We start from the raw sequence: 22815 nt of genomic DNA, 5'->3' as shown, positions 1-22815 counted from the left end.
AATGACACCACCATTTCAATCAAACACCCTACATGGTGTAGCTTGCCTACACATATAGGTAAGCGCTTCAGTGGCCAACATAAGGGGTAGTACGCTGTATGTACATGTTGGAATACAATGTATCATAATGAAACATCAGGAAGAGTCGTACACCTACAGCGTATCTGAGTGAAATACACAGTTTGGAGGCAGGTAGTAGCCAAGAGGGAATTGTGCATGGCTTCCCTGGAGTTCCACCATTTAAGTATTGCTAAGGTTGTGGTGGGAGTATGCTGTGGTGCCACATTACAGGAACTTTCATTTCTTAATTTACATACCCAGCTCCCATGGATTACAGACGTAATCCTTGTGTTTTTCTACTTAGATGTCCCAATGCATTTCATACATTCATGTGACTGAGGAAACACATTTCATTTAGAAATGTAATGAATTTAGTATTCTATTTCACATTACAATATACAACATCTGCTTTACAATAGTTTAACAGTGCATCAATTATTCATAAATAGGAATTCATATGATTTATAAGTGACAGAATTTAATAAAGTTGCAACATTAATGTGTTAATTTTTGAATTTTACATCATGCTTTTAATGCCATATTTTTTTCTCTTTTCAGTCTCCTAAAAAAGAAATATATATATATATATATATATATATATATATATATATATATATATATATATATATATATATATATATATATATATATATATATATATATATATATTTGTGCATCTTTGTGTGTGCCCATTCAGGGTGAAATGTTCAGCTCACTAATAACCTTGTAAGTCTCACGGGACTGACTATTTGCCAGAAGACTTCATCTCATGTAATGCACAGCTGGATCATGAATTACAGTCACCAGGTTTCCCATCTTTAGTTTGCACTGAGCCTGCACTTAGCTAAAGGGTGTAGGGAGACTTAAACCTGGGCAGTATTTTGTATAAAATAGCAATAACACAGTGGGGGCATCAAAGTATGCCTAGTAGTTCTAAAAGGGGAGAGCTTTAATCCCCAGCCATGCGAGCGTCTCACTGTGAGATGTTCCTGCATGGAATGTGATCCGGGATGGAGCTGGTAGGTAAGGTATTGGTTCTCAGAAGCAGCACTTTTCAAGACCACAGAGCCTAACGTTTTACAGTCGAGTATGGGTTAGCAGAGGGATGAAAAAAACACACCGAGCAAAATGGTTTATGTTGCAGCTGGAGCCAGCCTCGCCGACTGAGAAGGCTTTGAAATGTGTCCTGGACAGTTACACCCAACTAGAGAGTCCAAATAAGACCCCCCCCCCCCCCTCTCCCCCATCAACTATAGAGTTCAAAGCAGCCCCCTCCTCCCCATAACTCTGTAAATCACTACGGCCTGAAAGTTGGACTGTGACTGCAGTCTCGGGCTGTTGTGTGCTCAGCGCTATCTCTTGCTGGGAGGGCTGCATACTTGTGCTTAACTAAAGAGATGGCGCCTCAAGTTTGTGACAGCGTGTTTGATACTGCTTGGATAGTTTATAAAGAGCCAAGGACTGGTGAGGTATTAAAGCTGGACGACCAAGTAACTTGCAACTACTACTGATTACTCAGAGTCCAACAATCCCATTACAGATCTGGAAGCCCTTCCAGTGTCTGCTCCTAGGGTCCACACTGAAGTAATGCAAGGTATGACAAGTAGTTTTGGAAGGGTACTCAGATTTACAGGACACAGGGAGGAGACTTTTTCTTTTTCAAGAAAAGGTATAAAAAGTGTACAAAAATAAAGGAATTTTAAGTGGTCCAACCTAAGTTGGCAATATCCAGAGAGTGATCCTGTGGATGCCCCATGAGCATGGACTAGAACAAGGAAAAGTTGAAACGAAGACTAATTTAAGATTACCGTCTAGCAATTGGTTAATTTGCGGAGGGAGTGGAAACAAAAGGTAAGAGATTCCCATTTTATAGGGCCAAAGCAGGGTTTGCCACACTTGAGCCTCGGTGCATGTAGCAGTGCTGTCGGCATACTCTTTGACTGACCTTTTGCAGATTGTGAAGTTCGTCTCGCAGACAGTGCACTTCTTGCTTCAGATACTGAAGCTCGTTTTCTTTTACCCTCAGCAGCACCTGTGAGCATAGAGGAAACAGGAGGTTGGTGACAAAAAAATTCAAAAAACAATTAGAAAGGAGATAGAACAGCATAGAGCCGAACAAGAGACTGAAGAGGAAAAAAGGATGAGGACAAACCGGTAACAAGAGAAAACGGTAAGAAAGAAGGAGGCAAGGCAACAAAGGAGGAAGATATGCAAAAAGGAAAGTTAAAAAAATAAATTAAAAAAAATAAACGGGCACTGGAATGCAAAGCCAAGGACAAAAGGGAGGGGGAAGAAAAGGCATACAGAAAAGGGGCAAAAGGGAAAATAATAGGCGGTAGCGAGTAGACAGCAAATAGAGGGTAAACAAAAAAGATTATGTTACTTACCCTGCAAGCATCTGTTCTTGGCATGACAAGCTGTAGATTAACATGCTTTGCATACTCCGGCCATCTAGTGTTGGGTCCGGGTATTTGCAAGTAGTTTTTCTTCGAAGAAGTCTCTCAGGTCACGAGGTAAAGTGACTGCCCTCTTGGTGATAATGCACATGGACAATCTGCATTGTTCGATTGTTTTCCCCGTAAGAGGGTGAGAATGGAGTAAGTAAGCGCAAGTACAGTGATGCCCATACATGTGGAATACAAATAGAAATTGCAACGACCATAGGTGTCCGGGGAGGAGGACAGGCGCATGTGAATCTACAGCCCTACATGCCAAGAACAGATGCTTAACAGGTTAACTGAATCCTTTAGAGGCATGTGTGCTGTAGACACACATGCTTTTAAAAAAAATGTGTTTATTAAGTTTTTCTCATAGAACAGAAAAAAAGACAATCAGCATGATAGTGACATTCCATAGATAGAGACATGCATCACAGGGACATCCAATCAGTGAATTTATACAATGCAAATTCCAAGAGTAGAATATTAATTTTAAAAAAAGGCGGACATTTCATAGCAGGGGCATCTCCCACAGGTCTCGCATACCACAGATAATACAAATCAGCGTAGAACTTAAAAGGAATCAATACATCCAATTGTAGAGAAATTACACAATAGCAGTCAATATTCAGGCCATGAGGTACGATAATTAGGGGGTGGTCATGGATCGTGTCTGGTTTCTATGGGGTGTTCCAAGAGGTGTGATTTGAAAGGGCCCCAAATATCTCGGGGACGGGACGAAGTCGGTAGGAGGTCAGCGTATGTGTATGTTTGGTCTTGCCAAAGCGTCATGGCCCCAATCCAGTCTTTGAATTTAGGCACTCTGCCTCGACCCCACCGACAGGCCACTCGCCTTGTGGCCAGTAGCAGACTGACTGAGACAAAATTACGATGTGCCACTGGTATCCCCTCTGTGTATCCGAGGAGTGCCAGGAGAGGAGTTAATAAGAGTGTCAAGGACGTCATAGATTCTAGCGCTGCGAACACCTGTTGCTAGTAGGTAAGGACCGAGCCGCATTCCCAAACGAGATGTAGGAAATCAGCAGCTTCCGCCTAGCATCTGTCACACCGGTTCGTGTCCCGTAACCCAAATTTGTGTAGCTTAACCGGGGTATAATAGATGCGATGTAGAAATTTGTAATGGGTGATGCATAGCAGACTACTAAATGAGGCGTATTCAGTCTGTTTACAGCAGCACACCCACTGTTGGTCAGTGATGTCTTGCCCAAGCTCAGTGGACCACTTATCTCGAGCAGCACAGGGGGCGTAATCGGTCAGTATACAGGCTGATACTAGGTGAGAGACGCTGGTGGTACGCAGTATGTGGTGCAAGGGGTCAACCACCAGGGGCTCCAAAGGATATGAGGGAGTATCCGCTTTAAGCCCATGTCGCAGTCCAACATAGAGGAAGATATTCATGGTGGACGGTCTGAAAATAGTTGTTGCAGAGTGCGAAATTTGCTGTTTAGATAAAGGTCGCCCCAGAGCGGAATATTGCGTGTAGTCCTAACTCTTAAAAATACCCTCCTGCAAGAGAGGCATCTTCGGAGGATAGGTAAGCGGGAGTAACAGGGAATATAGTATGGGTGCTTGCATGCGCTGAGCAAAGCGGTGCCATGCTTTAACCGTGCAGTCTACAGAGGATGGGCAGGGTGCACGAAGTGCAAGTGTTGTCAGTATTACCCAGTCTAGTGGGATAGGGTCCGCAAGCCAGTGCTCAGTCGCCACATGCGACATGTATCTGGGAGGATGAAACCAGTGCTTGGGCACATAGATAATATAATTCAAAGCTGAGAATAGCGAATCACCCCTGGGAGTATGGTCGAGTGAGTGTATCCCATAGTAAACGCGGTTGTTTGCCGCCCCACACTAATCTGATCAGCTCCGAGCAAAGTGATGTGGGAAAAAAAACGTCCCGGGTCATATGGAATGTTTAAAAATAAATGTAAGAATTTGGGAAGGATCATCTTAATAAGGGAAATGCGTCCTGCTATAGTGAGGGGAAGCGCATTTCATCTAGTTATGCAGCTAGTTAACATGTTCTAGTGTTCGCCCGTAGTTCACGCTCATCAATTCTACGCGATCTTCGGTGAAATGGATCCCTAGATATTTTACCTCAGATGAGAACCATTCAAAAGGGTAATCAATGTCAAATGGTGTCACCGAAGCAGTGAGTAGAAAAAGTTGGGATTTGGACCAGTTGATCTGAATGCCAGAGAGGCCACCAAACCTAACAAACTCACGAAGAAGCGTGTTGAGATTTTGTTGTCGTTCCTGAACATACAGGGTGACATCATCCGCATATAAAGAAACGAGAATCGGGCGAAGAAAGCAACAGAGGGCTTTGTCCTGATGATGCTGTCGGAGTCTGGCTGCCAGGGGTTCAATGACAGGGGCAAACAGAAGAGGGGATAATGGACAACCCTGCCGGGTACCATGGGAAAGAGGGAGTGAGGGGGAAACATGACCGTTGATTAAAACCTTTGCCTTTGGTCAAGTATAGAGAAGGCGAAAAGTCTATGGGGAGTCCCATGCATTGAAGAATAGTAAAACGATAATCCTATTCTACAGAGTCGAAAGCCTTTGTGGCGTCCAAAAAGACCGCCATTAGTGGCAGTTGTGGGTCAACATTTTGTAAAATAGAAAAAAGCGTGCGGAGATTGTGTGAAGTCGCCCTGCCCGGAATAAACACAGCCTGGTCCGGCAGGACTAGTTTCTCCATCAGGAGACGGAGGCGGTTGGCCAATACTTTGGCAAGAATGTTTGTGTCGGTATTGATAAGGGAGAGGGGACGATAGGAATCGCATCGGTCTGCAGGTTTGCCGGGCTTCAGGAGTGAGGAAATAAGTGCCACTCTCATCGAGTATGGAAGGATCTGTAACTCCAGAGCCTCCACGTAAACTTCTTTCAACACTGGGAGTAATTGATCGAGGTACGCTTTGTAAAAATCTATGGGGAGCCCATCTGAGCCCAGGGCTTTACCTGATTTCATCAGCATAATAGCTGCTCGGAGCTCATCTTCGAATGGCGCTGCTAAGAATTTCCGCTGATTATCCCCCAGCCAGCCTAATGCAACATCCTCGAGATAATGAGAACGATCAGGAAGTTTAGTCCTACAAGAACTTTATAGGTCTGTGTAGAAATCGGTGAACGTGTGCAAGATTTCGAGACCATCCCTGTGGCGTACCCCAGCACCATCCACCACGACTAGGACGTAGTTAGAAAAATGGGGCTGTCGGATTTTAGTCGCCAGTGCCCTGCCGGGCCTCTCCCCCTCCCCATAGCGATGGGCAGTGTAGTATTTGCCCCTGAACCTGGCTTCGCGTACAGCTGTGGCGGTATATTCAGTGCTTATCACGAAGTGAGGCACTCTGTGCACCACACTCCAGACCTTTTTGTAAATGCCTCAACTCATTTTCAAGTTGTCGCAAGTTTCGCCGAATATCTGAGGACTCCGAAGCTTTTTGACATGCACGAGCTGCGAATCGTGATTTTAAATGCCTCCCAGATCGTGCCTACGTGCGTGATCGAGCCTTTATTTCTGCAAAAAAAATCTTCAATCTCCTACCCAAGCTCTGTCTTCAAGACTAGATCTAAGAGCGCCTCCGGCATAAGCCTCCAGCAAATTGGAGTGTCGATCATGTTAGGGGGCACAATTGTCATACAGACTGGGGCGTGATCTGAGTAGGTCCTGGCCATATGCTCTGCCGAGATGATCCAAGGACCAACCCTGCAAGAACAAATCCAGTAATCTAGTCGCGACCAGGAAGAGTGTGCTGTTGTGTAATAGGTGCCTTCTTGCTCATCCGGGTGGACATGACGCCAGACATCTATTAGCCCATGGTCTGGAAGTAACCGAGAGAGTGTGGTCTGGGTTTTAGTGTAATGATGTGGGAGAGGATTGGACCTATCGGCTGAGGGGCATAGGGTAGTGTTAAAATCCCCCCCCCCCCCGATGACATGGGTGGAACCCACCTTAAGAATTTGCCCCCATAGGGTGGTGAAAAAAATCGGGATCATCAGGGTTTGGCCCGTAACAGCAGACAAGCGTAATCGATTACATGCCCAAAGTACCCCAAAGCATGCAGCTCCTGCCGGAAGAGTCTCAGAGAGTGCCACCTAAATTGAAGGGTGTGTTCTTTTTAACTAAAATCAAAGTGCCTTGTGAATATGTGGAATAGGAGGTAAACACACTGTAGGAAGCCCATTTGTTCCCAAAACCAATAGGGCGTAGGGGGTCGGTGTGTGTCTCCTGAAGCATTGCAACATGGATTTGATGCCTATCAAGGTATGTAAGAATTTGCCTACGCTTGCGTGGATCGTCTAGACCTCTAATGTTCCATTTGAGTAGTTTTATATGTAGCGGTTCAGCGTCGGAAGGCATTCCGAAAGAAGGCACTTACTAGAAGAGATGCCCTGGTGAATAGAAAGTGTGAAGAGAAACACAATGGTTCTAAATGGCCTAAAAAGGTCCAGGGTAGAAAAACCTTAAAAATGGGTAAGCGTTTGAATAAAGGTTTTTTGAAATTAATTTTGAAGAAAGAGCGATAGTTAATATAGAGCAGGGACAAGAAGGTCAAGGTATAACAGATATTTTATTACACAATGAAATAAATTCAGGTGCTCACATATTCAGTGACAATAAGCGTGACATAGAAAGTGAAAGTGAACTTTAAAAGAAGACATCGCATTGACAACAAGAGTTGAACCATTTTTTTTTTAACTTAATATGATGGGTTCATGTTGTAAGCGGTCGACGACGTTTCAAACTCAGTTAGTTGAGTTCATCTTCAGGACAAAAAAGTGAGCATCTATAATTGTCAGTGTAGATATAAGGAAGGGGTCGAGTTTATCAACTGGGAATATGGTAAATGGATCACGAGATTTCATGTGCAAATTAATGCATCATAGTGGGGCCCTTTGTCATAGCAGGAGGCTTGAGAAACCTTATGAATTCATTATAACGGGACCTCTGAGAATCAGGTGCCGTGCAGATTTAATATTTTGTACGCTGGAAATGCATTAAATGCGAGCCTCCCGGTGAAAACGAGCGAGTCCTGTTCAAGTGCTGCTTCGCGCTGGGACAGAGAGGGCATGATTATTTCGACATTTGCTGGCATGTCTATCTGCTGATGGATCACATGAATAACCGTAAAATTCAACAATCCCCAACCCTCCACCACCCACAACAGCACCCCAATTGTGAAGGAAATGTACTGACCACCCAAAAAACAAGCATTTGCAATGCAATAGGTCTCGCATTTATAAGAGTTTGAGCTATTGGCATTGTAAAATTACAATGCCTTTTATTTATGTTTTGGTTTTAAAACAAATAAAAGGCATTGTCATTTACGTCAGTAGCATAAACTCGCATAAAAGCAGTGTGTGGAGTGCAGCAGTGTGCGGCGTGCAGCAGTGTGCGGCGTGCAGCAGTGTGCGTGCAGCATGCAGCAGTGAGTAATGCAGCAGTGTGTGGCGTGCAGCAGTGTGCGGCGGGCAGCAGTGTTGGCGGCGGGCAGCAGTGTGCGGCATGCAGCAGTGTGCGGCATGCAGCAGTGTGCGGCATGCAGCCGTGTGCGGCATGCAGCAGTGTGTGGCGTGCAGCAGTGTGTGGCGTGCAGCAGTGTGTGGCGTGCAGCAGTGTCGTGCAGCATGCAGCAGTGAGTAATGCAGCAGTGTGTGGCGTGCAGCAGTGTTTCGTGCAGCAGTGTGCGGCAGTGTGTGGCGTGCAGCAGTGTGTGGCGTGCAGCGGCGTGTAGCAGTGTGCGGCGTGCAGCAGTGGGTGGCAGTGTGTGGCGTGCGGCAGTGTGTGGCGTGCAGCGGCATGCAGCAATGTGTGGCGTGCAGCAGTGTGTGGCGTGCAGCGGCGTGCAGCAGTGTGAGGCGTGCAGCGGCGTGCAGCAGTGTGAGGCGTGCAGCAGTGTGAGGCGTGCATGTATTTAAAATCAATCATTGTGGATACAAAGCCTAAAGTGTCTTGATCGCTACAGACGGTCTGTCTATACATCCCAACTGTTTATTGTGAGCTGTAAAATAATGCACACTACGCATAGAAAGTCAGCAGAATACTGTTTTGACAGCTGATGCAAAGCTAGCGAGGCCTGTGTTCGCCCCCCTCCTCTTCCAGCCATTCTTTTTCAGCACCCAGGAACTCGCCCAGATTCCAGCAGGGCAGCACAGTGTCCCTAGTGTGGACGTGTGCAGTCCACACATCTCAATGAATGAAATTTTTATGATTGAAAACTAGCCATACTGTACACCAAGAGTGGTGTTCAACTAAACTCTGCTCAGAGAGTGGCAGGTGCGTGCTGAGGGTGTTGGTCTGATGGACTCTTCATGATTCCAGTGCCCTGAAGGCTGCACAGTGGAGAACTGAGCTATAAACTCTTGAGCACAGGCTGACTTGCAGCTGCGAAGTTTCACTCCGATGCTTCTCTCTGTAATGTTGCCTGTTGCTGCAAAACACCCCGTCAAACACTCCCAAACAAATCATGTTTTTTAAATTCTTGACGTGGGATGAAATGAACCGGTGCTACAAAAGATGCCAAGGGGATTATTTTAAAGGGTGCTCATAGGAGGCACAGACCACATGGGGAATTCTTCGGAACGAGACAATGTGGTCAGAACTGAGCTTTTTCTTACTCGCAGCTGTAAGATCCGTAACTGTGGCATCTGGCAGTAACCGATCGAAGCAAGAGATCTTTCTTAATACGTACTTCAATTTCCATGATAAAGAAAGGGGGGGGGTGCTCCTTGGGACACAGTGCAAGCCACAGCTGCCATACGCACACGTCTACACACTACATTTCCATTGCAACCCCTTCTAAAAAGCATACCCCCCCCCCCACACACACACACACCGTGAGCAATCAGGGTTTCCATCCCGGAACCAACATCCCAACACCTAATAACATAAGACTTAAAAGATCTACACACCCATGTTCTTGACAGTCCTCTTGGCTTCCAAATACAAAGCTGCAACTAAATTCTGGCGTATGCAGCATTTTTGATGGGGTGGTTTTATTATGGTTTTGGAAAGTTAGGCGAAGTAGAGGGGGAGTAAGACGCAAACAACTGACATCTGGAAACAAATAATGAACAGCGGGCTGGGGAGACCATAGGGTTGAATAAAGCAAAGAAGCAGGGAGTGGATTAAAAAGTAGAGTGGGGTAAATTAAAAATGACGTCTGAGAGCTGACTAGGGGTGGGTTAAAAACAGCCTGCAGAGTACAGGAACCTAGCAGCTGCACCCATGCAGCATGTAAATACTAAAAACTGCAGTACGGGATGCCTTTTTGTTCCCGTCCATGTGCAGTACACGTCATGGCAAAAGTTACGTATGCGTGTACGGTCTGCGGTAAAAAAAAGTGTAGACTTAAAAAATATCGGAAACCACACGCTGAGACTGGGTTTTTGGGTTCAAGGCATTGCTACTCAAAGCTGCAATGCTTGGGAAGGGGACAGGTCAGAAGTTGGAGAGAAAAAAAAGGTGACTGCAGTGAAAGAACTGCCACCGCAAGCAGTACTTCGTCCAGGTTCCACGGATAAAGATGCGAAGATTGAAGCCAGGAGGAAGACTGAGGTGGAGCGGAGGCTCTGACAATAGGAAGCAAGGTAATTAGTAACTTTGAGACAGCAAGTGATGAGTGAACAGACGTGAGTCTTCGGTGCAGTGCGTGCGGAGCAGGGGAGTGAGCGTGCCTGTGTGCTGGCTGGGGAGACTGTATCCGTCTAGGCTGGATGGCTGTATGACCATGGTCTTTTCAGTGCCGCGCTAATTGCGTGTAAAAAAAAACACAAGAAAAACAAGCCCGGCGGAGCGTGGCGCGCGCTTGGGGGCGAGGGAGCGCATTCCAGGCAAGGGAGCGGACCCTTTGAAGTGCTCCCAAAAGCGGAGTGCATGGCGGCACGATGCGCGCGATTTTGCGCGTGCTAGCCATGCAATCCGCTTTTGAGAGCACTTTGAAAAGCCCCTTTACAATAGTCTCGCTTTGCGATCGCTTACGCGATAGCAAGGCGAGACCTAAAAAACGGAAAAAAAAAACCACCCACAGCAGCACCCCAATCGTGCTTGTACAGCATTGCCCATCCAGACCGCACATAACTCGACAGTATAGTCCAAGACGAGGAAGTCCAACAAAAGGTAATACGGAGACATCGCCCATGTGGGGGGCACTTGTGGGCCACGATGACCTCCCTTCCCCCACCAATAACTGCTAAGCAGTCTCCCAGTGGTGCGGGGATGAGGGAGGGTGGCGGGGGGGTGGGGGCAGAAAGGGAGGGTGCTCGGCAAAGTCCAAAACAAAAACCTATTGCTTTCAAAAAGCTTATCTGTAAGCCACACAGAGTATAGACAGCATAATGATACACTTCTGTCCCTGACGAACCGCAGCCACCTGGAACCGCCACCAAAGATTATACTGTTCCTCTCAACAGGTGCAGGCAGAGCCAACCCCACCTCATAGGGACTACGATGCAGTAGGCAATGAGAAGAATGAGTAGAGTTCATGAAGAAGATCCAAAGTATTAGCGCCCGCTTGAGAGTCAACCTGTTGTAGGGGATGGAGACCTGGAAGCGTGGTCACTGGAATCTCGACGTGGTGATCTGCGCTTGACGGTCTTGAGGAAGTCCTCTACTTGTTGTGGATTAGAGAAGAGGGTGTGTTTGCCTTGATAAGTGACTTGCAACCGTGCCGGGTACATGAGGGCAAATTCGATTTGCGCTTTCCATAGTTTTTGCTTGACCTAAAGAAATTTGCGACGTGCCTCCTGAACTGCTACAGTAAAATCCGGATAAATGGTGAACTCTGTATTCTCAAATTGCTAGGACTTAGCTTCTCGAGCCAGTTTGAGAGTGGCATCGCGCTCCAGATAGTTCAGGAGACGAGCCACAATAGGACCTGGAGTGCTGCCTGGTGGAGGGCGGGGACCAAAGGAACGATGCGATTGTTCTACAATGAGAAGGCCTCCTCACCAAAGGTACCCTTCAGGAGGCGCTCGATAAGTCTTCCATGGGGCCCGTGTTGGTGCTCTCCGGTATTCCTATGATTTGGATATTATTACGGCAGCTGTGAGCTTCAAGATATTCGTTTTTGGAAGCGATGACTTTTAAAAGTTTATCCGTTTGCGACACTTCCTGCTGCATCTGGGATGTGGAGTCTTCGTTGTCTGAGATGCACCTTTCGGCCTCTTTGATTTGCTCGTCATGTTTGTCCACTTTCTGCACCAGAAAGTCCAGGCGACTGTTAATTGTATCCATTTTCCCAGAGAGATCCGCAAGGCTATGCTGCATAGCCAAGAGCAGGGATTTAACTTCATCTTCTAGGGTCGTAGATTGCACTGGGCCTGCTCATTGCTGGATTGTCCGGATTCCTCGGAGTTTGAACGTGTAACAAACTTTTTTGACTCGAAGATGAGTTTTGGCTGTCGGCCATCTGGCTTCCCCATTGTTGCAAGAGCAAGGAGCTGTAGACGCAGGAGGATTGGCAATGGTAGAAGGCACACACGAACCACCTTTGCGGCCAGCAAGTAGGGAACTGACAAGTTGTCTGTGTTTGGTAGTGTTTTTTCCAGGAGAGGAGAGTGCTATGCTCCAGAAGGAATTATTGCTTCCAGCGTCCGTAGTCTCCAGTATGGCCAGGTAGAGGAGCAGAGATCAACCTGCGAGGCGGCAGGCCGTATGAGAGGAGTATGGTAGGCCTCAGGCACCTAATACCAGTCCATGTCAGGGAGCACAAAAACGTAAGGCGGAGGGTTTGGCAGCACAGAGTGCGCGGAGGCAGACCCACCGTGGTGAAGCACTGATGGCCCAGGGGAGTGAAGTAGGAGTCTCAGCTCAATGCGCTGAAGCCTAGGCATCAATGAAATTGAGAAGCAGCCAATACTACAGAGGAGCTAATCCAATGGGTCCTGCTAGCGTAAAGCGAGATGTGCACCGACCTGCAGCTGATAAATTCTACAAGGAGCTCGAGAGCAACAGGTAGTGTGGTAGTTACCCCATATCACATAGGGTATGTGAGAGGAGGAGGAGAGAGCATCGAATGGCCCAGTAAGCCGGAGTAGTATGTGTGTGGGTCCAGGTGGGAGAACGGCCGCCGCGTCACTCCGCACAGATTGTGTCTCAGTGGCCCGAAGGGACCGCAGGCCGCAGCGCCCGCTACGGCTGGCGAAGTGTAGCGGCTAATGGTGGATAACAGCAACACTGCTAAGATTGGCATAGGCGAGGCCTGTCTGAGCCCTCTAAGATGGCAGAGCAAATAGCACACTTCATACTGAATTAATGCAGAGTGCAGGTCCGGAGAGAGTGGTAGGTTAAGGAGGGCTGACGAGGGAAACCAGGCCGGTGTGAGGTAGAGGCTCATAAGGGTCAGCCGCTTCTTGGTAGCTCCAGTATCCTCACTACGGAGAAATCCAGGCAGGAGGAAAAGGTTGGCTGCCAATACTACCGCGCCCGCCGGGACTCTCGCAGATCGGGCGTGGCTAATAAAGGCGGGCTGAGCGTCCGTCACGGTGAAATGGAAAGTGCGCCCTACGGGCTAGATTAAAGTGGAGCCGCAGGGGTGTAGCAACAGTGAGGCAGGGGGGTCCCCCGTTGAGCGAGCGTGGACCCAGAGCACCGGTATGGCAGGGGCAGCAGTGTAGCGGAGCAGAGCGGCATGTAGACGGAAGGTGACGCGGGACTGCAATGGCACTTACTGAATCCAAGTCCCGTAGCGGATCGCAGACAGCGCTTACCTCACCGCGCTCGTCGGGGACTAATGTTCGTCCTCACAGTCTGTGGCCCCCCGGACATACGGGGGATCGCCAGGCAAAGGGAAACGGGCCACCGCTGCCTGCTGAGAAGAGGGGCCTGTCGCCACGTGGAATCCCCGGGGCTCGCGCAGCAGGACCCGCTGGGCACCAAGAGCGTCACCCCGCTCTTCCCGTCTGCACCAGAGTCTAACCTAGAGTCGGACGCTGGGATTGTAGATCCTAGATTCTTGCCCCAGAGCCTAAGGATAGGTTAAGGCACAAGCGACAAGCAAGAAAGGCAGGATTAATGAGGTAGATTTACAGATAAATGAAGAATTTTGCTGCCAAGCTGCCAGAGCCTCACAGGGAGAAAAAAAATCAACAAAAATGTGTTTTGTAATAATCCTTTGTTCTGTCAATATAATACATTAATGCTCTTTTTAAATCGAATGCATGCAGAGCTCTCTGCTACAGATTCTGGTTGAGGGAAAAAAACAGGGAGCTTAACCGATTGGTTAATATGAAAAGCCGACACCACCTTTGGAAGGAATTTTGGGTTGGTACGAAGAACCCCCCCTATCTCTATGAAGCTGAAAAAATGTTTTTTCTACTGTTAGTGCCTGAAGCGCACTTAGATGTCTTAGTGAGGAGATAGCAATTTAGAAAGCAACCTTTCAATTGAGAAATTGGAGGGGACAGTCATGTAAAAGGTTAAAAAAGTGGACCCATAAGTCTCGTTAGAACAATATTAAGGTTCTATACAGGTGCAGGTGGAACTTCTGGTGGTATCACTCTTTTAAGGCCTTGCATGAAAGCTTTACTAACTGGTACACTGAATAAAGATAGATGTCTGCTTTGAAGATAGGCAGCCACAGCTGCCAGGTGTAGACGCATGGAGATCTAGGCAAGGCCTGAACGTTGAAGGTGCAAGAGATAACAAATAACGTTTTGTATAGATGCATCTAGTGGGTCAATTGTTTGGTTATTATAGTAGATCAACCTTTTCCACTTAGCTGCGTAGCATGCTCTAGTGGTAGGTTTACATGCTTCCTTAAGAATGGTCATGCAGTCTGGTGAAAGATTTAGATATCCAAACTCTGACTTCAGGAGCCAAATCGCTAGGTTGGGCTCCTAGGGGTTTGGATGTCTGATTTCGCCATAGTTCTGAGTACGAAGGTTTGGGGTGAGGTGAAGCTTCTCATGTAGAACTACTGAGAGTTCTAGTAGCGTGGTGAACCATGGCTGACAAGCCCAGGTGGGAGCCACTCGAATGATGTTGAGAGACGTCTGCCTGAGCTTACGAACCAGATATGAAGAAGAGGGAGAGGCAGAAAAGCGTAGGCAAATATTCCTAACCAATTCATCCATAGGGCATTGCCTTTGGATAGAGGGTGTGGGAACCTGGAGGTGAAGTTTGGGCATTTTGTGTTCTCTGCTGTTGCAAAGAGATCCATTTGTGGAAATACCCACTGTATGGGAAGAGGGCTTGAGGGTGGAGTTCCCACTCATGGACTTGTTGCTGCATCCTACTGAGGAGGTCGGCAAAGTAGTTGTCTGTCCGTGGAAGGGGTTCTTCTAGCAGTTGTATTTTGTGATGGACTGTCAAATTGTCAGAGGCGTGACAATTGTAGAGAGCCCCCGCCCCCCCCCCCCTCTGTTTATGAACATAGTACATGGCTGTCATATTGTCCGTCTGGACTAGGACAGCCTTGCCTATAAAGTGAGGCAGAAACGCTTTGAGCGCTAGGTGAACAGCTTGAAGATCTGGTAGTTGATGTGGAGACTTTGGTGTTTGATGTCCCATAGTCCCTGAACTGTCAGGTGTTGTAAGTGGGCACCCCACCCTATGAGGGATGCGCTTGTTTTTAGCACAATCTGTGGTACGGGGTCGAAAAAGGGCAGTCCCTTTGATAAGTATTGGGTGTTCCACCACTGCAGAGAGCGATGGGTGCGGCTGTCTACCAACACTAGATCTTGTAAATGAGCCTGTGATTGTTTCCATTGATGCGCTATGCATTTCTGTAGAGGACGCATGTTTAATCTTGCATGAGGCACTATGGTAATGCATGATGCCATCATCCCTAGTAGTTGCATGAAAGTTCTGACAGACACGGATTGCTTTGGAATTGTGGTAGCAATGTTTGAAATTTTCGAATACTGGCTGCATTTGGATAGGGTAGACCTGTTTGAATGCTGAGCATAGCTTCTAGATAATGTGCAGCTGTGAAGGTTGAAGATGGGATTTTTGGGTGTTGACTGAATCCCAGCTGACTGTAGACGACTTATGGTAATTTGAGTGTTGTTGTTGACACCTGTGGTATGTGTTGGCTTTGATAAGTCAATTGTCTAGCTATGGGAAGACATGAATGTGGTCTTCTTAGATGAGCTGCTACCACTGCTAAGCATTTGGTGAATACTCTGGGTGCAGTAGTAACTCTGAATGGGAGTACTTTGACTTTATAACTAATCTGAGATATTTGCGATGTGCTGGGTGAATCGGAATGTGAAAATGTGTGTCCTTTAAGTCTAGTGCTGACAAAGTTGCCTTGCTCTAAGAGTAAAAGCACTTACTGAAGTGTGACAGTATGGAAGTGCTCTGATAGTATGTATGGGTTTAAAGGCCTGAGATCTAAAATTGGCTGTAGAGAACTCTTTTTGGGGATTAGTAAGTAAAGGGAGTAAACCCCCAACCCTTGATGATGTATTGGAACTGGTTCTATAGCTCCTTTTGTTAAAAGCGCTTGTCCTTCCTGTTTGAACAGTTATTGGTGCTCCAGAGAGAGGCTGTGGGTGCGAGGTGGGATATTGGGAGGATTGCTGGTGAGCTTCAGGCAATAACCATGTTGGATAATATCCAACACCCACTTGTCTGATGTTACTCATTGCCAAGTGGAAAGAAACTGTTGTAGGCGCCCGACAGGTTTAAGATGATCGGGTGGAATTGTTAAAGTCAATGCTTGTTGGGAGATGGGGAGATACGGGTTGGTGTGCCTCTACCTTTGGAGTTGTTACACCCCCCCCCCCCCCCCCATCCTCCTTTGTAAAAGCCTCTAGATGGGGAAGATTTAAAGTTTGGGGCCTGTATGAAGATGCAGAGGCATCTGTGGAGGTAGGTTTTGATCCCCTCCGATAGAATGAGCGACAAAAGAAACCTCTATTAGAGGGTGTCTGAAGTGCTCTCACAGATTTAGCTACTTTAGTATCCTTTTTCATCTTTTCCAATGTTTCATCTACTTGTGGTCAAAAAAGAAGTTCCTTGTCAAAAGGAGCATTTAATATTGTCTGTTGGACTTCGGGTTTAAAACCAGTGGTACACTTGGCTGCGTATCTTCTGAAGAGGATGCTGGAGTTAATTCCTCTGGCTGTGGCATCAGCAGCATCTAGTGCACACCGGATGGAGAAGTTTTAGATTAATTTTCCCTCCTGTACAAATTCCTGTCTTTTTTTCTCACGTTACTTTGGGAGGTATTGGAGTAATTCTTACATTTCATCCCAGTGGACTATCGTACCTAGCAATCAGACCCGGTGTGTTGACTATATGCCAGTGATGGCTGATGCAGTCACTCTTTTGCCCGAGGCATCTATAAATTTTGATACCTTGTCTGGAGGTGTTGCATCAGCTGATGTTTGTGAATTTGCTCTTTTACGAGCATTAGACACCACCAAGGAATCTGGTGTAAGCGGACTCCTAATAAAAATTGGGTCAGATGGTGGGGGTTTATACTTGTCAACTCTAAGTGTTATAATGCAAACGCGTGCAGGGTTCTTAAAAATATCCTCTGCATGTTCCACCATACCTTTTATCATAGGGAGAGACTGATGTTTTGTGTGTAACCCCCAACGTTTCAAATAGAACGTTCTCCTCTAAGTCTTCTCTATGTTTGGTGACATCATGGTATGCAGATGCCCTGGTTATTAACTCGCGATATGAGGTGTTGTCATCAAGAGGTGAAGGTTTTTCAGGATCAAGATCAGGGTCTGAGTCACCTGGTGGGTCTACATTGTAGTAATGCAAAGGGTCTGGTGGTGCTTCATAAGTGTCATCCCCTACATCTGCATCCGGGTATGTGTGAGGAGAACCCGGAGGTGTGATGTTTAAAGGGTTTCCTGGTGAATAAGGGACTAAAGGCACAGGTGAAGAGGGTGGTGGAGGGGAATTGGAAATAGGGTGGAAGGGTCTGGTAGCAACGTCTTTTCTTCTTAATAGGAATTTTATATCCAGTATCCTCTAGCCGAGGAATCTTTGTTTTGGAGGATGGTTGTAGAGCAAGTTTTGTTATGATGTGCCCAGTATCTGGATGAATATGTATTTTTTTCTATTTTGCATCCAGTCTCTTTCATGGTGTAAGAAAGTGGCTCTGTATATACTGCACCAAAGTAAGGTTCAGTGTGCACAGAGTCCACAGTTCCCAGAGGTTTGGCAGAGGCTAAAGTTAGATATAACCTTACTCTCTAAAGGGGTAGCTTGGTCGAGCAGTAAGGCAGTATCAGAGGACAGTGTAAAGCATTTGCTGTATACACTCAGTCAGCAAATGTTCTCACACACTCAAGAACTGAACTCTAGGCCAATTGTTTTGAATATAAAAATACATAGTAGTTTTATTTTAGAACCACAAGTAGTTATCAAAATACTTCCTCAGAATGAGATGCTTTAGTTAAATACTTTCAATAAGCAATAGACTTTTAAATGCAATAGTTACAGTTGTTGCAATAGGCAACAAGTTAAACACAATTAGAACATTGAGCTCAATGGGAATTTTTAAGTAAATGCAATTTCAATTACTTTGCGTATGATTTTCTTTCTCAGGGTTAGATCCTGGATTCAGCCCTGGTGCATTTCCTGTAAACAGTTGAAAGAAATCATTTTTGTTACACAGGCGATTTTTAAAGAATATTTTTAGGTTTCAAAAATCGACCCTTAGAAGAATTTCTGGCAAAAATCAGGCAATGTTATCCTATGGAGGAAAATCAAGTTATCGGCAAGTACAGCTGTAATTACTTTTCAGGGTCAGTGCTGGGCACCAAGATCCAGCACTGGGATCTCTCCTGATAACCGGTGAGTAATTTCGTTTTTGTTGATTGGCTGATTTTTAGTTAATATTTCAAAGTTTCAAAACTCGACACTTAGAAGAATTTCCAAGTGAAACCAGTCAATGTTACCCTATAGAGAAAATGTAGGTTATCGGCTTTCAGGTAAGTACTCGGCTGGCAGAGTTAAGGTTCTGGGCATAAGACTCCGGGGTCTCCCAGGGTCAGATAGGTACAGTTGGAACACCTTCAGCGGAACAGGGGCAGCCGGGTGCAGAGAGAGTTAGGCCCAATGTTAGCCTATAGCGGGCAGGGGGCCTTTGGTTGGTGGCTGCTAGCAGGCAGGCCACGCGGCTGTGGGAGCTGGGCTCCTGGTCACTTACACAGGGCAAGTGGGGAAGTAAGGTAGGATATATGTTTGCACTTCCAGGGGCACTCGGCCAGCTGGGTGCTTTTGAGCCGTCGGGCGCTCAATGTATTTCAATGGAGAAGCTGCAAGATGAACAAAGGCTGCAAGCTCGGGGACGGAGATTCTTCAGGTGCGACCACCACTTCGAGAGGTAAGCTGGGAAGCTGTAGGTTAGGTAGGCACCCAGGAGCTGGGCACAGGGGGCCGGGGTGTCTTTTCGCGTCGGGAAATCTTACCCTCTGCTGGTCGCGGTTGGAGGGGTCCCTGGTTGTGAGGCTGCAGGCGTCTTCAGGAGCGTCGAGGAGGGGCCTTGGGTGCTGGATTCTTGGTCACATCCCCAGGGGGATGTCCTCGTGGTCTTTGTTTACTCAGGCACAGGCCGGGCTCGGCGGGTGCAGAGTGTGCTGGATTCGTGGTTCCTGGCTGGCACAAGGGGTTGTTGCTTGCTTTGAGCAGAACCACTGCTCGTGGGAGTCCCAGTCTTTTAGATGAGCAAGGCAGTTAGGTCCTCTGGGGTTTTCGAGGTTGCTGACCACTGGAGACGCCGGGATTTAGCAGGAGCAGGTTCGAGGGTCGACAGGCCTGTAGGGCTGGGGCCAAGTCAGTTGGTGTCGTCCTCTTGTTAGCAGCTGCACAGCAGGTCTTCTTTCTTCTTCTTCTTGTTTCAAAGTCGGGATCTGAGGCAGGAGGGTTCAGGGTGCCCCTAAATACTAAGTTTAGGGTGTTACAGGTAGGTAGAGGTCAGGGACCCATGGGTCCCTTCCCTGGGGTGGGTACACCCCCTAGACTGCCACTCTCCAGTGGGAGGGGGGCAGGAGCCTAGTCCTGATTGGGTAGGTCTCCCCATCCTCAAGATGGCGAGAGCCCGGAGTTGTGCTTCACCTCGACTCCTCACCTGAGGGGTGGGGTTGGCAGAGGCTGACACACTTTGGTTTTCGTGCCGATCTTCCCGCCAGAGTGGGGGTCAGAACCGGTGGGGGCCAGTTGCTGAGTACAGCAAGTGGCCTGGAGAAGCTCACAAAGGCGGCATGCCTTTGAAGCTTCCCCTGCCCATCCTGGAGGAGGAGACCTAGCACCTCGCCCAGGGTGTGCATTGTTGCAGACCCACGAGAGCGGATGGCTCTCTACCCAGGGGTCCAGCAACATTTCTGCTGGATGGCAGCCTAGGCAGCCTCTCAGTCAGGACGCTGGTTGTTGGTTAGTTTCAGGGGGCACCTCTAAGATGCCCTCTGATGTGCACTTTACATTAAATCCCACACTGGCATCAGTGCGGGTTTAATGTGCTGAGAAGGTTGATACCAAACTTCCCAGTCTTCAGTGCAGCCATCATGGTGCTGAGGAGTTTGTAATGTCGACCTACCAGCACCATATACTCTTAATGGTAACACTGCACTTACAGGGCCCAGGAATGGACCTGGGTACTGTAGGGGTACAGGGCTCATGCACCTGTACCCTCACCACTGGTATAGGGCACCCAGCTAGAGGGGTGACTGATGTATGCCAGGGCAGTGGTTTGTTGGCATGGCACACAGGGATGTGTGCCATGTCGTCTTGGTGTTTTGTTCTGCACCCAGACACTCGGCCTGCAGAGGCAGTGTGTTTGTGTCAGGGTACAGGGCCTCTAAGGGTGGCACATAAGTGCTACAGCCCTTAGGGGTCTTCTCTGGTCACAGTGCCCTGGGTACCTATGGTACCATTTACCAGGGGCTGACCTGTGGCCAGAGATGCCAATTGGGTTTAGGCTTCAATACAGTTTTAGGAAAGGAACACAGGCCCTGGGCACCTGATTGGCAGGAACCCAGGGCACACTCAGTCAAAGTACATCAGCAAAAAGTGGGTGTATACCATGGAAGAAAGATGGCACTTTCTCACACATGGTTTCAAGAATCTGCTCCGGAAGCGTTGGAGAAGTAGATTTGTGTTTCAGGGCCGAAATTTTCAGAGCCAAACCAGCTTTCTCTTTCTTGTCCTATAGAACCGAAGGTTTTAGAGCAGATGGTGTGCCATCTTGGCTCGAGTCGGAAGGCTTTGCTTGTGCTTTTGGTGCCAAGCCAGAGAACAGGGCATTCGGAGCAGAATCTCGATGTCTACTTTGGCCAGATGGCAGTGGTGACCCGGAAGCCTTTTGTTTGGTGGAAGCAGACGTGTGTGTGTGTGTGTGTGTGTGTGTGTAATGGGGGTTTGGGTAACTCATGGCACCTTGACCAGGTGGATCATCATAGGACTCCAGTTCTATTTCGGAATCTTGAACAAAGAACGTATCTTCCTTTTCAGCTGCCGACACCTCCATGTCTTCCGGTTTGGTATCGTGTTTTCCAAAGATATCAGGAGTGTCCTCAATACTCTGCATCTCTCTACGTCAAGCCAGATGGTCCCGTAAGGTCTTCTCGGATCAAAATGACCGACAGGCGTCACAATCCTCTTCTTTGTGCTCCCGGGAGAGGCACAGATTACAGACTTCGTGAAGGTCAATGCATGTATATTGAGAGCAGCACCGAGGGCAGAATAAAACTGAGCCCGTTCCATCAGTGGATTACTCGATGGAGTTGGGTGTCGAGTGGAAGATAACTCGAACGGGCTAGGCCCAAAGGCTGCGGTTGGAGTGTTCCAACCAGATTAAGTTCTGATTTTCGATACGCAAGGGATGGGAAACGCGTTTAAAACAATACCAAGGGTTGAGTGGATTGCGTACCGAAGGGTCTCGAACCGGAGCGTCGCAAAACACGTCCGAACCAGATGGCGAAAAGAAAACAAACAATCGAGTTGATGCCCATGCGCATTATCACCGAGAGGAGGAGTCACCTTACCTTGTGAATCGAAAGAATTCTTTGAAGAGAAACTTGCAAACATCCAGACCCAACAATAGATGGCAGGAGTATGCAAAGCATGTGTATCTACAGCACACATGCCTTGAATACATGTGCACTATAAGACACAAAGGGCAGGTGGAAACAAAATGAAGATGGGGGAAGAGGACACCAGGAAAATGAGAGGCTGGAAAAGAACCAGGAAAGCAATAATGGTCAGAGAATGAGGTGACGAAGATGACAAATGAACAAGAGAAGCAAAAACAAGAAAGCAGATGTGAAGGGAGCAAGAAACCAGAGGTATGAATCGAAACAAGTAGGGGAAAAAATGCAAAGAAACTGAATAAAAAGCAAAGAATTAAACGCGTACAATCTGAAGATGGGGAGAAATGGACATGGGGTATTGATGGAAAGAAAACTGGCTGTTAGTAGAGGAAGACAAGTGCATGTGAAAGGGTGGCAATGAGAAGAGTGTCCCACCCTACCTCCTGACATGCCTGTCGAGGGCTCACCTCCAGTTCACAGGAGTTCCTTTCACTATTCTGGATTCCACCTTCAGCGTGTGTGGACATGAAGGACCGCAGCTTACCGATTTCCTCCGACAAACGGGCATTCAGCTCCTGTAAACCAGTAAAGAATAGGAACATTAAATAATCTCAAAGAAAATCGAATCCTGAACAGAGCTGGGATCGAGACCCAGCCTTTGGGGCCACAAGTTCACGCCACAATAGGCTTGGGATTAGCACCTTCGTACCTGGTTCTGCCTCACTAATTCCCTGCCCTCCTCCTGGCATCGCAGTAGGGCCCGCTCCCTGTCCTCCACACTCTGCGTAAGTGAGCCAATTTCCAAGCACTTCTGTGAGTAGCGCTCAGAAAGAACCTGTAATTCCCGCCGCAGCGACTCCACCTCAGACCTGCAAGAGGCACAAGTTAGAGATACTTAAAATGTCCTCTGCCCTACTCCCTGCGCACAATTTAAGACAGGCATTCAAATAATGCAATATTTAATTAACAGAAAAAACACAGAACAGTTCTAGCACTGTAAAAGTTTGATTGAAAACCTATTTCACATGTATGTGAACAACATGTTTATATGGGTAGTACACTACACATGCACATTCCTCCAAGAAACGTTTATCCAACTAGAGTAGGTGGGCTCTAATTCTTAAATTTACACACAATACTTTTATAACATTTAATTGCACCCGTTTCATAAGTGCGTCCCTCAAACTCAATGTTCAAGACCTTCTGCATTTCTGTAACCTGCTCCCTTGGTGTTCCTTGCTACCCCTCTTGAAATGTCCACCCCTCTCCTTGGTATGCCACCCCCGCATATACTTCC

At 47.3% G+C, this 22815-nt stretch overlaps 1 protein-coding gene across 2 annotated transcripts in view; it reads right to left on the bottom strand.

The window, feature by feature from the left end:
• TRIOBP (TRIO and F-actin binding protein) overlaps positions 1-22815 on the bottom strand; it is a 422974-nt gene that overhangs the window by 46336 nt on the left and 353823 nt on the right. For both annotated transcript variants that reach the window (XM_085601384.1, XM_085601383.1), the window contains 3 exons: positions 22228-22387; positions 21986-22093; positions 2006-2092 (listed from right to left, as the gene is read on the bottom strand). In XM_085601384.1, the coding sequence (XP_085457510.1) occupies positions 2006-2092; positions 21986-22093; positions 22228-22387 (355 nt within the window). The remainder of the gene's footprint in view (positions 1-2005; positions 2093-21985; positions 22094-22227; positions 22388-22815) is intronic.

This window comes from Triturus cristatus, chromosome 4_2 (genome assembly GCF_964204655.1).
Source record: "Triturus cristatus chromosome 4_2, aTriCri1.1, whole genome shotgun sequence".
NCBI classification, from domain to species: Eukaryota; Metazoa; Chordata; class Amphibia; order Caudata; family Salamandridae; genus Triturus; species Triturus cristatus.
Note: the sequence above shows the minus strand (reverse complement) of the source record. Positions and strands in the feature narration are given on the sequence as shown.